Source organism: Condylura cristata, unplaced genomic scaffold (genome assembly GCF_000260355.1).
Source record: "Condylura cristata isolate star-nosed mole 26May11 unplaced genomic scaffold, ConCri1.0 scaffold00029, whole genome shotgun sequence".
In the NCBI taxonomy this organism is placed as follows: Eukaryota; Metazoa; Chordata; class Mammalia; order Eulipotyphla; family Talpidae; genus Condylura; species Condylura cristata.
The window spans coordinates 18,474,609-18,497,809 of NW_004567130.1; the positions used below are offsets into that span (position 1 = coordinate 18,474,609).

Here is a 23,201-nt window from a genome sequence, read left to right on the forward strand (position 1 = left end):
CGCGCAGCCCGGGCCCGCTCAGAACCGCTGGGTGCAGCCAGCCGCTGCCCGCCGCCTTCCTGGGCTGCACCCCTGGCGCCCCGCCACCTGGTCTCCGATCGCCGCCGCCCCTGCTCTGCGCGGGCAGCGTCCGGGTGACGCCGCCCTGAGCCGCCGCCGGTCCCCGCGGACGGACGCGACGGCCCCGTTGGTAGGAGCTGGCAGCAGGCGCGGCTCTGCTGCTGGCGTCGCAGTGGCGGGATGCGGGGTCTTGGAAGTTCGCCGAGAAAGGTGCCCTCGGGGACTCACTGGTCGTGCGAGTCGGCGGGCGGCGTTTTGCCCGGGATTTAGTCTTCCCGCGTCGTGACGCCGGCCCGAAAGTTGTTCTCTGACTCACGAGGAGCTGGCCCTCGGGGTTGTGCGCCCTCACCTTCCTGAGTGCGGGTCTGCGGGTTTTCCGCTAGTTCCCTCTCCCAGTGCTCGCAAGAGCAGGTCTGCTTCAGACTCGTGCACGGAAAGGTTAACGGAAGGACCCCGGCCTGGTTCTCCTGAGCCTGGAGCACTAGCTCAAGCTCCTAAACCACGTGGCGGCGCGTCACTGACTAGGTTTTCTAGTTAGGGGCTACCATAACTGGGGGCAGTGTTCTGACCCCAGGGCAGTTCCGCTGCAGTGTTGAATAAGTGTCAGGAAAGACTTACTCAGGGAGGCGGTAGAATCCTCGTTGAAGTCTCTTCAGATAGTCACAAAATACTGGCACCTCCTCGCTTCACATCCTTCTGCTCTCCTGGGGGCTGAAGATAGGAAATGTGCCGCTGGCCGGAATCCTCACGCACCTTGTTCTGGCCTCGATATTGGGCTCCTTGGGATGCGGGTGCTTTCCCCTAGCTAAATATAGCGTCTGCTATACGCCTTTTTTTGAATTTGTGCTCTTAAGCACAAGCATTTATTGACTGCATTTGAACTGAATGGCATTTAGCTGTTGTTCCTACATGGATCCTTGAGACCTTTTTTATAGTTGTTTTATTATTTCTTAGAATTTCTTATTCATTGTATGTGTTGCTCCCTAGCTCTGGGGGTGTTTGCCTTCCTCTTGAAGGGGCAGTGCCCACATTGCCTGTCCCTTTCCTCTTTCTCCTCTCCACTCTTCTCTCCCCCACCCCTCAGTAAATGGCAGTATAGACAAATTGTGACGCAAGCTAATTAGAGTTAAACAAGATTTTTTTTTAAATTTAAAAACAATTACTATTTTTTAAAGATTTATGCATACAAGAACTGGGTTACAGGCCATAGGTGTAGGGGGTGGGGGGGAGCAGAACAAAGGAGATCTACTGAAGTACACTGCTGAGGAGGCAGCGGGGAGACAGGAGAGGTCCCCGGCGTCCTGGGGTCCCTCCCTGGTTGTACTGCACTGGCCGCGGACAGCTCCACAGTGCTGAGACTTAGGTAGCCCCTGTGCCACTGGCCCTAAACAGATCTTAAGACTGCATGAGATTGTAAAAAAAATGGCTAGACAGCAAGTAAAATCCAGTTAGGACTTTGTGGTGTGCAAACCTATTGTGTTCTCCTCATCACCAAAATACGAACAGTAAATTGGTTACAAGGGTTGGCCTCATTCATGTGTAAGTACATGATGGTAAAAATGTTTAATTTTATTCTCAGTGTTGCCCTTTCTTCCTAGATTTCCCTGGGTTTTGGATTCTGACTGTATTACAATGAGTGACACTTGGATGTCAGATGTCATTGGCCGAAGAGTTGAAGTTGGTGGAGAACATGCCACTGTGCGTTTTTCTGGCATCGTCCCCCCTGTGGCAGGTGAGTCAGTTCTGTCAGTCTGTCCTGGCTGTTTCCTGTTCCTCAGGAGGCCTCTTCCAGTGCTTTACAACACCAGTTTTGAGACAGCAGCTAATTTACCGTTGCTTCCTCTCTAGCTTTATTTGTGTGACAAACTGTTACATGCTGCTGTTTAACTTCATCCTTATTTAACTAGTGTTGCTGTTTTAAGTCACCTCAAGGTATCTTTGGAGTAAACAACAAAAAAATCTTATTCTCATAATCCTAATCTCAAAAGCAAAGTAACCTTCCTGCAATTTCTCTAATCCTTGTGTACATGTACTTAATGTAGTTTTATACAACTTTTTTTTTATCTTTTACCATTTATTACGGATCTATTTATCTGTATATTTGACAAGTCATGATTTTGTTTCAGGGTAGCCCAGAAGCACAGACTGCACAACAGGAATGGCTTGGAAGCCACCCATAGAGGAGAACAAAAGCAACAGCATTTGCCATAAACCAGATTTCACCAGAGTAGCGATATTTATAAAGCTGGTGGTGATATCCAAAGGGAAAGGGGGCCTGAGACTTAAGACCGGAACAAAATTGAAAGAAGATAAGCTGGGGAAAAAAATTGGTAAAAGTCATAGTGGTAAACATCAGTGAGAGCTGGATATAAAGGGAGAAAAAAAGTTATCATGACCCAAAAGAAAGAAGCCATGTGTTATGCAGACCTAACGCGCTTACGGTGACCAACACAAGGTACTTGGGCTGGTCCACCACAGGTGAAATTAGTCAGGCCCTACGCTGGGCGCCAAAAACTGTTACCATGAAGCCCAGAGTGGACTGGGCCGCCTGTCTATGGGCCTCACCAGCACTCACAACTCAGTTACACTGCAGGGACACACAAAAGGGCCAATAACGGGTTGACTTACAAAAGGGGAAAGGAACAGGAAACAACCCAGGGAAAGAGAGCAGGATACAAAGTAAGTGGAATACCTTACGGCTAGGCTGACTGAACACGCTGAGTCATGTGGTCAGGAGAGCTGCTTCCCAAGCAAGAGAGCGCGAGATGCAATTGCGCCCTATATATTCCCCAAATGTCCCAGAATTCCTGCTAATTCCGCCCTTGGGTCTGCGCAGCTCTCCCCCTGGTACTGCTGGGAGTTGTAGTTTCCAATCACTGGAGTAGTGTGTAGGGTCCAGAAAGCTGGAGTTGGGGGTGGTGTCCACAAGACTGCAGAGTTCCTTTAGGACATCCTTCCGCTTAACGATTTCACAGTCATACTGCAAGGGTTTCAGGTGTATGGCATATGATTCTGTTTGTGTATACCGTGAACTACTAACCACAGTAAGCTTGGCTCACATTCAGTTACACACTTTCCCTTGAGATGAGAAATCTGAAGGTTCTCACTTAGCAGCTTTCACATATACAGTGCAGTATAGGCCCACGTCAGAGATGCCTTGATTCTGTTCCAGACAACCACCACCAGAGAGTATCACAAAAGTGAGTCGTGACGTTTGTTTTCCCGCTTCATGTTATGTGTCTGTTATGCTGAGGCTACTACATTTGCGGTAGCAGTAGATCTCAAAAAATTCTTTAAAAACTACTCTTTTGCTTAAAAAATGCTAACCACATCTGACCATCAGGACGTTGTCAACTGTTTGCTGGTGGAGGTCATTGATGTTGATGGTTGCTGGCTGAGCAGGGGGTGCTACTTGAAGGTTGAGGTGACTGATCATTTCTTGAAACCTTTGCTGCTTCAATTGACTGTTTCTTTGAGAAAGATTTCTTTCTCAGTAGCATGTGATGCTGTTTGAGGCCATTGTAGTCACAGTAGAACTTCTCTCAAGACTGGAGTCAGTTCTCTCAAACCCTGCCACTGCATTCACAGTTATGCTGTGTGATAGTCTAACCCCTTGTCACTTAACCGTGTTTACCACGTCTTCACCGGGAATAGCACTTACCTCAAGAGAACATTTTTCTTGTTCATCCATAAGAGGTGACTCCTTATCTGCTTCAGTTTTATCATGAGCTTCACCAATGAGATCTTCAAGCTCCACTTCTAGTTCTCTTCCAGCTTCCACTGTATCTACACGATTTCCTGTACTGAATTCTTGAACCTCTCAAAATCACCCCTGAATGCTGAAATCAACTTCTTCTGTGTATGACCTTTTGACCGCCTCTCCTAAATGACAGGTTTTCTTAATGATATCTAAAGTGGCGTGATGAATCCTTTCCAGAAGGTTTCCAATTTACTTTGCTTAAATCCATCAGAGGAATCATCTGTGGCCGCTAGAGCCTTCAAAGTGCGTTTCTTAAACAGACTTGAAAGGTAAAAGTAGTCCTTGACCCGGGCTGCAAAATGGATGGGAGGTTAGCAGGTATAAAGACAGCCTTACCGCCTTCGTCTCCATCAGAACTCTAGGGCGAGCAGGTACATTGTCAGTGGCAGTAAAGTTTTGAAAGGAAATCTGTTTTCTGAGCAGTAAGTCTCAACAGCAACCCTAAAACAGCCGGTACGCCACGCAGTGAATAGGTGCGCCATCCTTCAGGCTTCATTGTCCGGGTCAGAGAGCACAGGCAGAACAGGTTCAGCATGACTGGCCAAGATTCTAGGTGTTTCTGAATGGCCAGTGAGCACTGACGCCTGCGGCTGTGTTAACCTCTCTGAGAGGCAGCCTGTCCTTTAGAGCCAGGCATTCCGGGCTCCTCCTTGCTTCAAAGAAGACGCAGCATCTTCCTTCAGTACAGAAGCACATGTTCCGCTGGAGGCCTGCTGTAGTGTGGCCGCTTTCATAGTGGCTTAGCTGGTGGGTCTTCTGGACAACTTGCAGCTTCTACATCAGCACTTGCTACCTAACCTTGCACTTCTGTGTCGCTCATGGCTTCTTTAGGCCCGTGATCTGACTTCTGGTGGCATCACACGTTTCTTTCACAGCTTCCTTGCCTGTTAGAACCTTGCTTTGGTTTAGACTTTGGCCTTTGGAATGTTCTGGCTGGTTTGATCTCATTTCCAGACCACTAAGATGTTCTCTGTCAATAATGAGATGATTTCACTTTCTTAGGATTTGTGTTCACTGGAGTAGCCCTTTTCACTTCCATCAAGAGTTTTTCCTTTGGGAAGTTAAAAACAAAAATGAATAGCTATGTGAAAATACATAAATAAAAAGAAAAGAAAATCTTATTAAAGTTTTCCCTTTGTATTTATAACCCATTTTTTGAGGCTCTTGGACTTTTGACGTGGTGTTCCCAGTAAGCTTATTATTTCTAGCTTTTGATGTAAAGTGAGAGGAATTATTCTTGAACACTTGGAAACCATTTAAGGATGTTAATTGGCTAATTCTAGTATTGCTGTGCTTCATGGACTAGGGAGGCCTGAGAAGAGGAAGAGAGACAGCAATGACTAGTCAGTGGGGCAACCAGAACTTACACACCATTTGTCAGTTACATTTATCATCCTAAATAGTGTGGTTCGCGGTGCTACAAGTTAATTACAATAGTATGTCAAGGGTCCCTAATTGCTACAACAGACCTCCATATTACAATAATAATGGAAAAGTTGAGACTATTGTGAGAATTACCAAAATGTTACAGAGGTGAAGTAAACACTTGTGAGAAGAATGGCAGAGGTGGACTTGCCTATGACAGTGTGGTTCGGGCCTCCCAGGTCCAGGGCTCAGGTCCCTTTCTGCAGCCCCAGTTCGATTCCCCAGCCAGGGCTCTTAACCTTCAAATGGCACAGCAGACCCCCCCACCTCCCACCTCTACCCCACAGCAGTGTATTCAGGAGATCTGCCTGGTCTGCTCCCCACTGTGTTTCTGAGGCCTCTGGCCTGCAGCCCAGCTCTTCTATACACGCGCATGCACACACACACTTAACGCACCCCCCCCCCCAAAGCCTTTACCTTGTAAGAAGCACATCATTTGTGACATGCAGTGAAGTCAGGTACAGCTGTGTTGATCAGTCACTGTGCTATTTATTACAGATCCAGTACTTAGAAAGTTGGAGGTTTGCGCCTTAGACCACCTTCCTCCGTTTCACCCAACACCCTCCCAACCCTACCTCCCCCCAGCAAATACAGCCTGTTTTCTTTATATGTGAGTTCGGGTTTTTTTGCAGGGAGATTGTTTATTTCTCCTTTAGATTCCACACAGAGGTGAGATGATCTAGTCTTTCTCTTCTGACTTAGCATAATTCCCTCAAGGTTTATCCGTGTTATCTCGGATGGCGAGATGTTGTGGTGGATGATACTCCTGTGTGCATGTGCTGTGTACGTGCAGCAGGCCCCTGCCGCACGACGGTGTCTTGGCAGCTGCACATGGCCCAGGTGTGCAGTGTGCGGTAGCGTCTGTGTCTCTGAGCCGTGTGATGTGGTGCAGCACCACAGCACCCTCTCAGAGTCTCTGAGGCTGGCTGCCTCCAGGCTGTGCACCCTAACGTCATTATTTGGGTGCTGGGATCTCTGCGTGTCTTGGTGCTGTGGTGCACTGGTGAGCAGGGTCGCTGCACCTCTACCACTCGCGCTCCCTCTCTCAGCTGAGGGACGGCGGTGGTCCCTGCGGGGCAGGCAGGCCTGTTCCCGCACCAGCGCACATTACTGCCCTTTGCCCCAGGGCGCCTGGGTACCACTTGTTCTAGTGGCAGAGAGCGGAGCAAGGCCTGCCCGGCCTGGATGCTGCATGTCTCAATGCCTGTCCTCCAGGGCCATGTCGTGACTGGTGTCTGCTGCTTGCCGCTTCTCCCGTTGTTCTTTGCTCACGTGTGCGATCCCTCTGTATTTGGGGCTTACTAAACCCTTGCCAGATCTGACTTCGAGATGTTTTCCCCTTTGGCACATTGCTTTTGCATTTGTTTTACCTGCGTTCTAGTTTGTGTAATGGTTCCCAGATTCCAGACATTGAGCCTCCAGTCCCGTATTGTTACCAATAGCAGCAGGACAGGCTGACGGATGTGGCCAGGACTCAGGAGATGGCTGTGTACGTTCTGTATTGTAAGAGGCGAGTCCATTAATAAGCTTGGAACAGGTCTTATGGTGCGATTCCCTGACCTGTCTCTGCACTACTTAGTTTGCTTGATAGAAGTGCAGATTTAGGGGCTTCCCTGGTGGCATAAGGTTAAGTGTCGGTACTGTCACCACTGTGATTTGAGTTTGATTCCCCCGTGGAGCTGACCACATATGGCGCAGCAGACTTTTCTTGCTGGCTGCTCCCCTCAGCAGTGTGTTTCAGTCCATCTGCCAGTTCTGCTCCCCACTCTGTCCCTGGTGAATCCTCTTACCTCCTCCCACTATGGCCTGCACCCCAGTTTGTCTGTGAATAAATAAATCTTTAAAAAAGAGCGAATTCCTGGCCTCACTGAGCTACTGAATCCGGAGCTCTGGGATGCGGCCCCGCAATCTGTGTTCCAAGAGGTTGTCAGGGAGTTAGGCGCTGAGGGTTGGGAGCCACTGAAATACTGGACCAAGACCTGGAAACCTCCAGTTATGTAGGAGCAGGCTGAGGCAGAGACTCCATCAGGGATTTTTGTGCTCAGAAAGTTTGTTCGGAGTGCTCTGGGTCTTGGGACCAAGTACTCTTCCTAGGGAGAGGAAGGAGGTGGGGAGTAGGGTTGTGCCAGGGAGAAGCTGTGCTGCTGTCCAGTTTAAGCAGATGTTTCCGCTGACTTGGACGGTAGGCTCGTCCGTCACAGCCATCCCTAGTGGATGAGGGGTTTGGCCTTCAGACTTCGGTCCTATCGCCGAGTTCTGGTTGCCCCCAGAGATTATTTGACATTAGGCTCCAGTGCTGAAGACTAACTTCTCAAAGCCAGAAGTATGCACAGCTCCTGGGAGAGTTAAGTGCAGGTTCCTACAGGCATGCTAGAATGCTAGAATGGCGCATCCCTGGTGCAGTAATGTGGATGGGAGCTGTTTAGTGGGAGCTGAGTGGTAGGAAATGGTACGTACTGCTTTGTGCATTAAGTAGCCTGTGAGTTTGACATTTTTTTGGGCTGTTTTTAAAATTCCCTCCACCAGCCTGCCACGCATGGTGCAGGCACCTTGTCCATTATGTATTACCAGACAGTTTTCCTTCCCGCACATCACTGCAAAGATGGGGGCCACTGTGCGTTCACCCCTTGCTGGTCTCACTGTGGGACTTCTTTCTGTCACCTTCGCTCACTGATGCTACTACCAGATTTTCCTTAAGGGGAATTGGATGGAATTGGTACAGAGACACGGAAGAGTAGACAGAGACTTTGTTACTTCGGGTTACATCACTGGGTGGTGGTGTCAGGCTGGTGGGACACTAGGGTTGATGTGTTTAGGTGCATAATGCCGGGCCTCGTGGTAAGTAAACATTTTGAGAAGTAAAGGGAATACATCTTTAATACAAGGTGGTGTTAACGATGATGGGCTGTGGTGGCAAGTATAAAGCCCCCCCAGAAAAAGTTGTCTCCGCAAGCTGGGGTCATTATGTTAGGATGGGATGGCAGGCGGGATTAGGATGCAGTCAGCTGACAAAGCCAGGGCGCTTGCCCAGTGCCCCTAGGTCACAGGGTTGGTAGGGCATAGCAGGGTCAGAGTTGTGAGCCCTTCAAACTGACTGTGCGGGCTCCGAGCAGGGTTATGGAGAGAGGAGGTGTGCAGCCTCTGGGACGAGGAGGACTGGCGCATGGCTTTGCTTAGAGCCGGTGGCTGGGCTGCAGCTCTGTGATGCCTGAGTTTAGTCCTGGCCCTCAGTTGGCTTCACCTCAGCAGCTATAGGTGCTAAGTCTGCTGCTTCCTGGCAGCAGTAGGAAAGATCATTGAGCGAGATGCTTCAAGTGTCACTCTTGAGGTTGGCCAGCCGTTGATGGCGTAAGTACACCTGAAGAGTCTGACCTAAATGGTTTTCACGGGGTTTGGGCTGAGAGCACTCTGAGTTACTGTGCTAGTGTGTAACAGGCAGCTCGGACCAAGCGAAGAGCACCTCCCAGACATTGTGCCAAGGCGGGGAGGAAAGCCCCCTACCCCAAACAAAGGATGTCTCCACAACCTGAGGGGCCCCCAACTTTGCTGACTAGCGGCTTTAGTTCCACCGGCAACCCCAGCTCTGCTGTGCCGAGTAGCCTGACGAGGACCCTCCTAGACTTCAGAGACCCGCGCTGACTAAGCATGACAGAAGAGACGAGGGAATTCAGCTGTGAACAGAGGTGGGAAGTTAGTGGACAGCTGTGGCAGAAACCACCATCCACACCCCAACCTCATGGCAAGTGGCTGCAGAGTACAGGGCAGCTTCCTGGCACCTAAGGGGCGTGGGGGGTGGCGGCAGCTGCAGCGAAGGCAGTGCAGAGAAGTGTTGGTGTTGCTCCCTCCCAGCCTCTCAGGGCTCTCTGACCATGCCCAGGAAAGTTCAGCCTTCCAGTGCCTGGGACTGCCCAGACAAGGTCTGACATGCAGAGAGCTTCCGGGGTACCCAGCGCTGCCTCCCCCCCCAATTCCTTCTCCCTCTGCTGGCAGCTTCTGTGCATCAGTTTTCCCTGAGCTACAGCACCATCTATCGGGAAGTGGGTGCTCTGCACCCTCAGATTCTTGAACTTGTGGTGAAGCTAAGGGCCAGCGTGGGAGTGGAAAGTTACAAGAGCTGCACCTTTGGTCCTAGGGGGCTACCTACGTCCAGGGAGGGGGCAGCGCCCCGAAAGCGACAGCACGGAGGTGCAGAAAAGATCTTTCTCTTTCTGCTCCAGTGGTGCCTCTGGAAGGGTTTTCATTGCAAACTGTATTCGCTTGGAGGGAAGTGGCGCGTTTCCACTGTCACTTACTGCTCGTTGGTTTGTTTTCCCAGGAGTCTGGCTGGGAGTTGAGTGGGACAACCCGGAGCGAGGCAAGCACGACGGGAGCCACGAAGGGACTGTGTACTTTCGGTGCAGGTGACTTTCCATTCTGAAGTGGCCTGGTGGCGTCGGGTAATGTTTAGCGGTTGGACAAAGGGAGATGGAGGAGGAGAAACATTTGGCTCTTGGGATCATTTTAATCTAGAATTTGGTTGACTGTAACAAGAAAATGCTGTTGGTAGGGTTTATTCCTTGTTCTTAACATTCTCACCCTTAACCTTACAGGTAAGGCTGCTTTGTTTTTTTTATAATTGAATCTATATGAACATTTCTCATTTATTCATTCACATTTTATAATTCATTAAGTGAATAATAGAAAAGAGAACTAGCCTACCTATTCAACAAGAAACAGTTGATTGAACAGAACACCGAACAGCCACATGGAGGAAGGCTAGGCCTCCGCGGCTGAAAGTTGTCATGCGGAGTCAGGTATTATGTTGCATAGCTGCTATTCGTCTTTCCTACTAATATTTGAGAACATTTATTTTTCTACTAATATTATTAACTGATGTCAGAGAATTTACCTTATGCTCTGAAAAGGACGGTGGGGCGCTTTCTGGCTGACTCCATCCTTTACGTTTTTGTTTTCCTCAGGTATCAGTTTCTCAAAAGGATCTCTTGATATTATGCTTATTTTTCTCAAGTGCTGCAAAAATCAAGAGGCTCCGAACTGCTTAGAACTGTTTTTATGACCCTGAACAAGACTGAATTTCCTCACCTCTAAAATCTATGTCGAAATTAAACATAGCAATGGAAAATTTTTCCTGTGGTGCCTGCTTCTGCACTCCCCTTCTCAGAGCTCGTTTAGTCGTCCCTGATGACATGGGCCTCAGCGGCTTCTGGGTAGAAGTTGCTTTTGGTCGTGTTCACCTGAGCACTGAAGTCACGGCTGCTGCAGTCCTGGCCGAGCTGGGGCTGGCCCTGACGAGCCAGCTGAGGCCATGGTGGAGGGCAGGGCCCGCTGTGTGCAGCCTCGCCCTGCGCGTGAGCATTTCCTTGCACCATTGATTTCTCATGTAGTTGGTGCCTGAGCATTTACATTTTAACCTGTGTCTCATCTTACTGTAAAATACTTTCCTTCCATTTCATTGACCTGTGCATTTCACTCACTGTAAAATTCTGATGGTAGGTAAAGTTATCTAAAAAGACATTAAATTTCATTGAACGTTTCTGGGGCAGTTGAAACAGGAGCGTAGGGACCCATGTGGTGGAAAAATCACTTGTCTGAACTAAGCGGAGTACTTTCATAGGTGTTAGTGCTTATTGGTGTTAATTAGAACATGACTTCGCCTGGTGTTATACTAAAATCTTAGAATCTCTAAATCAGACAGAGTTAATTATATCATATGCATTTATCATTAAGCAAATTCAGATGTCTTGTTAATATATACTTCCTTTTAAGACACTGCTGCATTTTTTAAAGTTTATACATACAGAATGGGGTACAGCCCACAGGTACGGGGATGTGAGAAGACTCACCAGAGACAGAGTGGGGAGCAGACCAGGCAATTGACAGGAGAGGTCTGCTGTGCCCTGTGGGTCAGCAGATGGCGGGGGGTGGAACTCGCGCTGCAGAGGCTCCGTTCACTTCATAGTGCTGCACTTTAACCTGCTGCACCACCAGGAAGGTTCCAGGACATTGCTTTTTTTATTCTAATTTTACCTGGAAAGTCATAATACAATATATTTAGAGATGTTTTCATGATGGTTTCATCAAACCAAGTGAAAATTGCCAGATCATAAATTTTGTCCCCATATGCTTGAGAATTCCATAAATGGCATTTACCTGTTATAAATAAGAAACATCTGAGTTTAAAGTTGTCATATGACAGGAGAGCTATGATTCTCATCTCTTCAGATGCCTGTGTGTGAAATGACAGTGTGTTAGACATACAATATAGTTTTGTACTTTGACACATAAATCTTATAAAAGTTATTTTTGCATTTTAAACAAAGTTCTGTCAGGATATGTTGATGTGTTTGAGCACAGTCTTGAGCACACCAGCCCACAGTATGACTACATTCGGGATGAGGTACTGCCTCTCTAGGACAATAGTTTGGAGGAGGAACACAATCTTCAAGGCCCAGCTCATGCCATTTGTTTTCCTGTTATAAATACCCACATCCCCTACCAAAATTCAGCTCATGTTGGTCCATGAAACTCCACTTTATAATAAAAAGTTGCAGTGGTTTAACCTCTGCTTTAAAAATGACTTTAAAGAAGAGTAGAGATGGGCTTTATCTTGGGGGGAGGGGAATAAGGGAGAGACTTTTTTTAAGGATGTTAGCGTCCTTATTTTTATTGCATGTGTTTCTTATACTCAACTCTCTGGGCTGGTTATAACAGGTATAATTAATATGTTTCATTGCTGATGAAATACAATAATGGGTTACAAGACTAGCATGAAAAATTCTAGTGGAGTTAAAATCCTGGTTGTGGACTCAGTCTTCCAGGTAGGTCTCTAAAATTATGGATGACAAGAGACATTTTGTGGGGGTGGAGTGGGGAATGGGATCAAAAATGAGGGGGTGGGGAGGGAAGTGCAAGGGATTATATAAGGTGATGGCACATGGGTGAATTGGTGATGGGATACCCACAGGGATTACAATTGAGATGGAAAAACAAATGTATAAAATGATGTAAAAATAAACTGTTATAAAATAAAATAAAATTAGGGTTGAAAAATAAAAACACTTAAAACCTTGGCAGGATCTATGCACCCGTGTTCATTATAACATTTACAATAGCCCAAAGCTAGAAACAACTTACATGCTCATCAGCTGACAGCTATGTAAAGAAGGTGTGGTTATAGCTACATACATTGAATATTACACAGCTATAAAAAAAGATGAAGCCCTGCTGTTAGCATCAACCTGGATGAACCTGGAAGGTAATTACCCTTATAATCTCGACAGGGAGACAAAAATTACACAACCTGAATAATTCACTCATGGTATACAGTAGAAACAAACAAGCAAAAACAAGCTTTTGGATTATGGAACCAGTTAGTGGTTACCACAAAGTGAGATTGGATAAATTGGGGAAAAGGAGACAAAGGTACAATAAAGAACAGAATTGAACTTTGGTGGTAAACTTGGTGTAGTGTGCACATGCTGTGCTCAGGGATGCACACCTGAAATTTCTGTAATGCTGTGAGACACTGCTACTTCGCAGGGTAGCAGTGGGCTGGTGATGCTTTTTCTTTGAATAGTTGACACTATCAGACGAGGATTAGGGGTCTGTTACGTGATCCACCTCAACAAGCCCCTCTGTACTTGAGTTTGGATGATTCCTTGTGACTCTTCAGTTTCAGTTTGAGCTGTTGTTTTGTTGTATAATCTAAGGTAAATATGGCAAACTGAGCTGTCATTACCCATAATTAGCATTTGCGATGCTGTCCATTAATAGCTTATGTAGCTATGTAAGATTTATGGCTGTGAACCAGTTATTAGAGTCTTTCTCAGGTGCTCTGTTCTCTCCATCTGTTGTTGGGGGCAGGGGTGGTGAACGGTTCAGTTTTCCTTAAATGGCAGAGTAGCTTTCCGTTGTTTTTTTTTTTTCTCACTCTCTACTGAAGACATAGAAGCATAGTTCTGGAGTTGTTACAATGGGTCCGTATTCTGCCACCCAACTTTTATTTGAAAACGTTCTTTTTCCAAGCAGTTCTTTGGTTTTTCTTCTCTGACGAGCAAGAAATGCTGAAGTGTGACTTTTGCCCCTTATGAGTGGACTCGGCAGTTGAATTAGAAGCCCTGTGGCCCCATACCCTGTCACAGCGCCGCATGACATGAAAATGAAAGCTGCTTGATTACTTCATCTAGTGTGTGTCATAGACCTTAGCAGCGTTTTGAGGTTCTTGAATGAGCAGGAGTGAATCTCGTGATGCGGCATTGTAAAGTGTTAGCATGAGTAAAGGAACGCTAAATACTCTGGCAGTGGGCAGTTTGGGCGCTGGTCTGCAGGACAGGTAGAAAGTGTCATTTCCAGATGCCTCTCGTGAACCAGGGCAGAATGAATACATGCTGCTCAAAGCAGTCTACAAAAGATCTTTCTTGCTCTTTTGCTACTGGTAAAGTGAGTTCACAAGTCTGTTTTTAAGGTGTTTCAGTAGGCAACGTGCATGGGACAGAATATTTCCCCATTTGTGCTGAGTGGTGTGTTATGTAACCTTGCTGAGGTGCACTAAATAACTCCCTGACTAAATACTAGCATCAGCAATGTTGACCAGAAACTCCCCAGAGACCTGGGTTTGCCCTGTATCAGCCCCAGAAAGAAAGCTGCTTACCGTGGGAATTTTGAAATTTGTTTGGGAAACCCTTTACTTTTGAGTCATAGTGTCAGACTCAGCATGTAGAAATAGAAAATGTACAGTGAAACTTGAATTTCAGATAAGCAGTAAACTATTTTTTGGCATATGTATGGGACATGCTTGAGACATACTGAACAGTAATTTGCTGTTTCCCTGAAGTTAAAATTTTTTTTAAAGGTTTGTTTATGCTTACAGAACTGGGGTGTAGGCCAGAGGTGTGGGGTGTGAGAGGACTCAACAGAGACAAGAGTTGGGAGCAGAACAAACAGATCAACTAAAATACACTGCTGAGGAGAGCAGCAGGCGGGTCTGGAGAGACCCACACCCCGTGGGTCATTCCCTGGCTGGGGATCGAACATATGTTGCAGTGGCTTCAGACAGCTTCATAGAGCGGTGCTTTAAACCGTTGTACCACTGGGGAGGGCCCTGAAATTTAAATTTCACTGGGCATTTTGAAATTTATCTGATAACGCTACTGGGGGTTAGGAAGATTGATTCTTGGTGATCAGTCTTCACGCGACGTCATGTTTCTCATGGCCATGGTCAGGAAGTTGATTTTGCTAGTAGCATCTATAATTGGTGGGTTGAAGGAGAAAGGATGTTGAACAAGCCAAAGGTAAGATTAAGTATTTTAGTGTTTGGATGTATCATCTTCCTATCAATTTAGAATCTCTGGAGTTTATGTAAATTATAAGTTTGTCTTTGGAGATTTGTTTTTGACTAGCATGCATTTAGCTAGTGGTTTTCATTATTTGCTGGGCTGTTTTATCTAGAACTGTTTTATGCCAGTAATGTTCTAGAAGAGACTGATCTTTGATTTATTCTTTGATCTGTAAAGAGCATCTTACCTTGTTTGTAACTATCTAACACCATTCCTAACTCCTTTCCTCTGCCTACAAACTCAACAGTAACAAAGATACTTCCTGAGTTTTGTTACACTGTATTAAAAGTGCAAATTGAGGACAGTGGGAACCATAGTACTCACTGTATTAAAAGTGCAAATTGAGGACAGTGGGAACCATAGTACTGTTCTGCTTTGTTTTCGCCTGGAAGTGTGCTACTTTTTAAGCTAGTGCTGTTACACTTTGTTTAAAACATCTGATAGTTGGAAGTCAGATTTCCCTCTTTATGGCCCCCCTCCCCCCATGTCCTCCTTTGAGGAAGACCAATAACATTTCTTAACTTTTCATTTCACTAGAACTTGAAATTATATTATTGCATAAACTGAAACCTATTCCATAAATGTGAGATTCTGAGAACAGTTTTTGATGTAAAATTTGTGCACATTTCGATTGATCTAGGTATGTAAACTAAAGTTCTGTGTTGTCTGGAATTATTTTGTCAACACTTAACAACATGCCCTGGGATTTAGTTGAACTGCATTACCCGTAAAGCTTTAATGTTAATAATAGTTGTCAGTATACATACGGCCCCTTTGCCTGCTGTCATAATAGAAAAGTAGAGGAGCTATAACCTGAAAGTGATCTTTATAATTTCTTTAGAAAAAACATTGGTTTTTGAAACCATAATATTTTACTTAAAATGCTATGGTCTATAAATATTTTATTTTCAGTAATGTGTCTACGATGCTACTTTATTTTCTTTTTTCAAGTTTATTTTTGTATAGAACTGGGTGTAGGCTAGAAGTGTAGAGGTATAGCGGACACCCCAGAGAGAGTGGGGAGCAGAACAGGCAGATGTACTGAAACTCACTGCTGAGGGGGCAGCAGGGAAACGGTCTGCTGCTCTGTATGTGGGTCCTGCAGACGGGCCTGCTTGGTGCCAGCGAGAACAGAAGCACCAGCACATTGCGCCAGACTCCTCCTCATCTTCTGGTCAGGTCAGAGTCTACTTTTTGTGCAATATACATTAGACCAAGGATCTTTTTATCTTTGAAGGCATAAAATATTTTTAGAAATGAGAAATAAAATATATTGCATACTGAAGGAAGTTTAGTCATCCTGAAATAGTGATCAAAACTATTTTAGATCAAATATCTACTAAAATTTTGAGGTAATGATGAGAATAAATTTTAAAAAAACTAGCAACTTTAAAGTTTTACAAAGAGATCCATAAACTCTCTTGGTGACAGTGTACTATGTATATTACTATAGTTTGTTTACAACGGGAGGAAATAATGAATTGGATCATTATTTTAGCTGTTGCTACATGGTATATCACCCCAAAACTTGGAGCTTAAGACACCCATTTTTTTCATGATTCGTGTCTTGGGCTTTGGGGCGGAGTTTACTAGAACAGTTATTTCCATTCCGGATTCTGCTCACTCACCAGGCTGGGTGTGTGCCGGCGGGCCCTCCTGTGGGTGGAGCTGGTCTCCTGTTCCCTTCGGCCTGTCTCCGTCGCCTAGCATGAGCTGCTTCGTACAGTGTCTGGTTCCAGAAGTGTGAACTGGAGACTTAGTCTAGACTCTTGGTAAAAGAGTGGCTGTGGCGAGCTTCGTAGTGCTGCACTCTAACCTGTTGCGCCACCAGGGAGGGCCTGTCTAATTATTTTTATTTGCTAGTATATTTGTAAATAAATTTGCAAAGCAGGCTTGTTTACATTCATGGCACACAGTTTATAAGACATTTTGTAGTCTTACATGTCTGAGGATGACGTTTCTGTGTCCTTTCTCTCTCCCTTTAGACACCCCACAGGAGGGTCCTTTGTTCGCCCGCACAAGGTCAATTTTGGAGTGGACTTTCTCACTGCGGTAAAGAACCGCTACGTGCTAGAGGATGAACCAGAGGATGATGGAAATAAGCAGGTCGTGACAATTGGGAACAAACCCGTGGAAACTGTTGGTTTTGACTCTGTCATAAGATGTCAGAGGTAAGTGTCCTTGATGGAGCCAGAGCCAACCCAGAGTCATGTCAGGGTTCGGGTTTCAGTCCAACTGACCGTGTGCTGATGCCCCGTGTTCTCCTCCCTGGTACAAACCACAAACTGAAACTGGATGAATTTGTGGACTGAGCATTTAGGGGAATTTAAATTCTGTTTTAGCATGGACATATTGGGCTTCTAAATTGCAGCTAAATCATGACTTCCTGTTCCCATTTCTACCATCCTGTCTCGCACTGATGGGCATCAAAACCTAAGCGGACAGCTGGGTCTCATGTGTAACATGGCGATGTTGCTGCTGGCTGAGGCCTGGCGTGGGCATATGTCCCGGTGGTGACCGTGATGTGGCGGTGGGCGAGCAAGGGCTTTCACCTCACAGACACTTCTGTCACTGGGCACTTTTGAACCTGCAGAACCCATCTTTGACCAAGTACCTCAAGGTGTCACCTGCCTTTCTGAGAGGTCCAAACAGCATGTGAAGACGGTGGAGTCCCAGCATCCTCTGTTCTCTGTGGGTTTGATTGTGCGAGAGCGCTCTGTTCGCTCCAGGGCTCACTCAGCCACGCTGACCCCACAGGCATAGTTGCAGTCTGAGGGCTGAGTGCTGCGGTGCTTGCCCAGCCTGGCGGGTCCTGGCGCAGCACCCAGCAGCCCTCCTGTCAGCTTCTGAAGTAAAAGGAAATACCAGTTTCCTTAGTTTTTGTTTGTTACTATAAAGATTTAACAACTGCTTGGCTTTGTGTCCATCAGCAGCCTACTTATGCACTGTTGAGAATTAGATGATGAAAATTGAGCCAAAGAAAGTGACAGCCAGTGACAGAGGTCGCTCACAAATGGCTCGCTGTCTGTCCTCTGATGTGCTTGGACTGGAGAATTGTGTGCTGGGTAGTGTAGCATTCTTTGCTTTTTTTCCATTTAAGATGCACATATTTAAATACCTTGTACTTCAAACCTAACCCAGATAAGTTTTAGTGCGTTGCAGACTGACTTCCCTCCCCTGCTTGTGAACAACTGCGTCACTCGTGCGTCTTCTCTGGTGAGCTAGCCGGCTCCCTGACATCCTGTGTTCAGTGACTAGCTGGTTTCTTTCTTGAAGCAGACCAGGTGCTGGAGACAGTCAGGCTGGACTCAGATGGCAGCTCAGCCACTGTCTAACTTGGAGGCAAGGTAGAGCTGGTTTGTTGCAGTTTCTGAGTTTCAGTTTCTTCATTTTCAAAATTGTATAGCTGTCGTGCATACAGGTGAGATCCTGCAGCGAGTTGTCTGTTGGGAATGCAAGCCTCGAATCTAAGCCACTGCGGATTTCCCTAGTAATGTTCAGCTAATTAGCTTCAAGTTTGTGCTATAGGACTTACAGCATGATTGTAAAAGAGCCTTATGTGCTTTCTCTTGGTGCTGGCCTATCTCTGATTTGAAATCCTTGTAAACTCTGTAACAAGGTTCCTCTGGTCCACTCACTGGGGAACAGCAGGGTATTGTAATCCCAGCGGGCATTAGCGGCATCTGTCAGATAGCACAAGCCACACCTCTCTTTGATTTTTTTTTTAATCCCTGCAAAACTGGGTTTTGATGATTGCAAGTATCCTCAAAACTCTTCGTGGAACAGGAACTAGAAGTGACAGTGTCCAGTCTGACCCTCGGCACAGGGGGCCGCACAGTGCCCTGTGCATTGAGCTCACTGGACATGAACAGCTGCTGGGCCTATGGCCCTGGGCTGTGGTCGTTCTCCCCTCCTATAGCACTGAAAAGTTACCCAGGAGCTGAGGCTGTCAGGCATGCCCTAGAACTCTGCTGTTACCTTTCCACCTAATTTTTGATGATTACAATGTCCTCTGCTTGCCTTTCTCCCAGAGGTGGCCAGTTAATATGGCTCCCACCATGAAGACTCTGAGGGTGCTGCCCGCAGAGTGAACTCAAAGTTAATATGGCAGCTTTTTAAAATTCTGTTAAGATCTACATATCACCAAGTTTACCATTTTAACAATTTGATTTTATATTTTATTTATGCACACAAGAACTGGGGTGCAGGCCAGAGGTGCAGGTGCTGAGGGGATTCACCAGAGACAGAGTGGGGAGCAGATCAGGCAGACCTATTGAATTCCAATATTGAGGAGGGGGCAACAGGGAGATAAGAGGGGTCTGCTGTGCCGTGGGTGCAGATTTAACTCCTGCGCCACAAGGGGGGCCCCATTTTAATTGTTTTTAAGTGTGCAGTTCAGTAGTGTTAAACACTGTCACCGCTATTTTCCTCCAAAGCCCTTCCACCTCCCAAATTGAAACACTGTGAACAGCGCTTCTCTCTGCCCCCTCCACGGACCTGTATCAACCACTCCCAGCCTCCTTGGCCTGGCCACCCCTGTTCTGAGTGGCATTGCGCTCTTCTGGATAGCTCGTGTAGGGGGGTCACGTGACGTCAGCATTCATCTCTCTCTGACTGGTCTACTTACTTAACGTGATGTCTTCTGACATGCCCTTGCTGCAGCATACATCGGAATTTTCCCCTTTAAAGCTTATAATAGGGCATTATCTGGTGGCCCAGGTTTATCCACCCAGTTATATTCTGAGGGACGCTCGGGTTGCCCACCACAGGTGGTCGTGGGCACACATCGGGCATCTCAAAGATGCGGAGTCTAAGGCACAGGGCAGAGGGGTGGAAGGGGCATGATGCCACCGGGCTCCACTAACAACTGGGGGGCACAAAACGCGGAGCCCATGGCGGGCAGCACCCTCAGAGTCTTCATGGTGGGAGCCGAGTGCTCAGTCCTCCGGCTTCAGCTTTGCTGTTTGTAGGGTCCCAGGAGAGAAGTAGCTGGCCCATGCAGCTGCAGACATGTGCTGTGGTCCTGAGCTTGTGGCGTCTGACCCGCGCAGCTCTGCCTCAGTGCCGCTCCAGGTGCTGCGAGGAAAACGGGGGACACGCGGCCAGAGGCCCTTGATGGCCAGTGCCGGAATCCACAATCCCCCACTTCCAAGGACATGCAGGCACACGGGAGGTGATGTGCTGAAGTAGACAATACCGAAGATGAAAGAGATGCATGTGGGCCTGCTGTGGCCATGGCCTCCCTCTCCTGGCGGCTATGGACACCAGCTGTCCTGGGATTGGGCGCTGCTCTGCACGTCTGAAACACTGCTGAGCCTCAGCGCCAGCGGGTCCATGTCACACCCGTGTGAACTGTGTTTCCATGCAGTCAGCTGAGCAAGCTCCGAGAGATTTCCCTGAGGAACTGCGCGGTGTGCTGTGCTGGGCACCCAGGAGGGATCGCCAGCGCCTGCCCTAGTATCCTTTTCACCGACTGCCCTGCGCCGCCCTTGGGTCTCACCCCGCATCTGCGCTCCAGTGTCCTCTCGGCAGCGCCGTCTCACCCTTGGTACCTGCTGCCTGATGAATCGTTGACCCTCTTGCCCTGAAGCTCTCAGGCGAGGCAGGGAAAGGACCTGGAGCAGCAGCTCCGGCCACCCTGGTGGGCTGAGGGAGCCCTTGCACTGCCAGCCTGACACCAACCTGCCTCCTGTGCTGCCCCAGACGGCTGCCCACCGTGGGGGCCCTTCCCGGCTCACTAGTGTCCTCTGAGCGACCTGAAAATAGAAAAGGGCTGAGTTAAGAATGCCCAGTGGCAAATTCCCTCCCATTGAAAGCTCAGTTCTCAGTTCTCTGCCTGTCTGACCTCTAGTGTTGGTCTGTCAGTCAGTGGCTGACAGTGGGTCCTTCACGGGGGGCTGGGTGGTCAGGGGCTGGCGGGGACACGGGGGTCTACCTGCCAGGGCCAGTCCCGTCTCAGCATATCCAGACGCATGCGGCCTCCAGGAGATTTGCAGGTGCAGGGGTTTGGGGGGTCTGGTCGGATCAGCAGTGCGCTAGAGAGTGAGCACACTGTTTGTTTATTCTGCTCTTTCCCAGCAAAAAGTGCCCCCACACTGGAAGAAATGAGGGTTCAGGAGTAATCGAGTCTCGGCCAGTAGTTGCAGACACGGTGGAGAAGGACTGTGGGTGCCCACTGAATTCTCCCAGCTGACGCCTTGCTGCGTGGCCTAGCGCAGTCATCCTGTGGGGGCCGAGCCCTCACCAATGCCATTGGCTGTGCAGGACATGGGCAGAGCCAGCTGAGCACTTGTCGCAGAAGACCGCTGTGTCCCACGGATGCCGAGCTTGGGCCGAGACAGAGCATCTTGGCCTGTGCGTGCGAGAGTGACCACACTGCTTGGGGTTTTTAGAACTGATTTTGGAGTGGAGATGGCCTGTTGCTCTGTAGAGTGGTAGCCATATTCAATTCTTGCCTGTTGTGAAAAATACGAGTGACAGAAGAATCACTAGTTTCTTTTTGGGCAGACGGACAGCTTTGCGTGCGTGGGCAGGGCTCGTGGAAACCAAGTGATGCTCAGCGTCCCTGTGCAGGGGCTGGGGCTGGAGAGGAGCTAGGCCCTGTGTCCATACCAAGCCCACACTCCTGTGGTCTCCCTGCTGACCCTCGGGGTGACTGTGCAGACATGGCCACCTCGGGGTGACTGTGCAGACGTGGCCAGGCCAGGTCAGTGTGGGGCCTACAGAGAATGTCCATCCTGTTGCTCTCTGCTGGCCTGTGCTTGCCTCTCCTTCCCTTGTTTTTGGCATGGCAGACACCCACCTGCTGCAGCCGGAGCAGGTTTCTCCTGCTCGCGTCTCGCGTTTGTGTCGGCCCTGAGGCTTGTGAGCGTGGGGTGCCGTGCTGTCCCAGGACCCATAGTTTCCCAGTGGCCGCTCGTGTTCCTTTCATTAGGACTTCAGAGTTGGCAGAGAGTACAAGCCCTCAGCATGCGGAGACAGCCCCAGAGAACCTCAATTAGTAGATCTTTGCTGTCCCCTGGAGCGACCACTGGACGCTCCTGGTGCCTGTGGCCTGCTGCGCTTCCAGGCTCACCCTTTTCCTTAATTTCCTGCTGCACGCCAACTGACCTCGGCGCCCTAGCTGCCCTGCCCACTCGGTTGCCCTGTCAATCTGCACTCAGGCCACCTCTTCCCCTGTGCGTCCAGACAATTCACTTGTGGCAGGGTGTAAGAGGATGGACTGGGGTCGAAGCAGGTGTGGGTCTAACTCGCACTAGATAACTCGCACAACACTTACTTCGTTTTCCTGGGGAGAGAGATGTACAGCAGCTGGCAGACGGGGCTGTATGGGTCTGGGTCTCTTCTCCCCCCACTTCTCACGTCTCCGGCCGGGGGGCAGTCCCTACCCCCAGGGGAGCCTCCCAAGGGGCTCACACTGTGCTGATGGGCCCAGGCCTCTCCCTTCTACCTTGTCTCTCGAGCTTTTCATTTACTGTCTCAGGATGATTTAATGGCCAGAATTTAACATGCTTCAGACACTGAACACCATGCTTACAGTCCTGTGGCTCAGTCACCCACACACGGGCATCCTTACCCTGTTTTTCCCTCCATTTTCCACCTGAGTCTTCAAATCTGACACTTCTCACCCCTTCAGAGCTTCAGCCTGGGTCCAGCCTGAGGTGCAGCCACCTTCTGACGGCCCTGCGGTCTGTCACTAACAAAGGAGCTTTTTAGGACCCGCGATTACTGCCTGGATCCAGGCCACCCCATAGCTCCCATTTCAGGCAGAGGGCAGTACAGACAGCGGCTGCATGATGTGGTTTGACCTCATTTCTGGTACCTGCACATCCTTTGCTCCAGGCACCCGGAGCTGCCACAGGCCTGAAGGCTCAGAGTGGATAGGGCCTTGCTGGCTCCACTGTCTATGTGGTGCGCCGAGGGCAGTCTCCACTTGTGCACTTTCCTGCCCTGCTTTCTTCTTCCCAGAGGAGACAGTCTCCCATGAGCTCTGTGGATGAGTCTCCTCACCCCTTTCTGCCCACCCTGCTCTGTTGCTTGAACCCCTATCTGGCCTGCCATGCCTCAGGGTGTGAGTGCTTAGTCGTCAGCCCTCACGGAGTCTATTGTCCCTGGCTGTGCTCCTGGCCCCTGGTAGTTGCATGTGGACAGTGAAGTTGGTAGTTTCCAGATGATTCTGTGGTGTGCAAGACTCTCCTAGAACCGGTTCAGTCTGGTCCAGGGCCTTCTACCTCTCCCCTGTGGCTTTTGCCAAAAGCTTTGTCCTGCCATTTATTTGTTTATATTTACATGCAGGCTAGAGGTAGGGGTGGGGGGTACTTAGGAGGGTCCTGCTGCACCTTGGGGTAACTCCCTGGCTGGGGATAGCAGCGGGATAGCTTGATAGCCCTGAAACTTTGACCCCTGCACCCCCAGGGAGGCCCTACTCTATCTTTACAGTCTTTTGTCCCCCTCATTTAACTAGTGCCTTTTGCCTTTTGTCGCACTGGTTTTTCTTTAGCTGAGCTCCTGTACAGGGCAGGGGGCTGCACCGGCACACACACACACACACCCCAATCTGGCAGGGGACCTTTTTCATTCCAGGTCGTCCTTAACCCCTTGAGCCTTCTGGGGCGCTCACT

General features: G+C 48.5%; 1 protein-coding gene across 3 annotated transcripts in view; it reads left to right on the forward strand.

Annotated features, from left to right (window-relative positions):
- Nucleotides 1-15: 15 nt before the first annotated feature.
- TBCE (tubulin folding cofactor E) overlaps nt 16-23,201 on the forward strand; it is a 33,288-nt gene continuing 10,102 nt past the window's right edge. The window contains exons 1-5 of one of the 3 annotated variants that reach the window (XM_012730964.1): nt 16-190; nt 1,659-1,792; nt 9,561-9,645; nt 16,566-16,751; nt 19,949-20,037. In XM_012730964.1, the coding sequence (XP_012586418.1) occupies nt 1,693-1,792; nt 9,561-9,645; nt 16,566-16,751; nt 19,949-20,037 (460 nt within the window). In that variant the 5' untranslated portion in view covers nt 16-190; nt 1,659-1,692. Of the gene's footprint in view, nt 191-226; nt 271-1,658; nt 1,793-9,560; nt 9,646-16,565; nt 16,752-19,948; nt 20,038-23,201 lie in introns of those variants that run through there. The other 2 variants (XM_004691025.2, XM_012730963.1) reach the window with 2 other exon arrangements.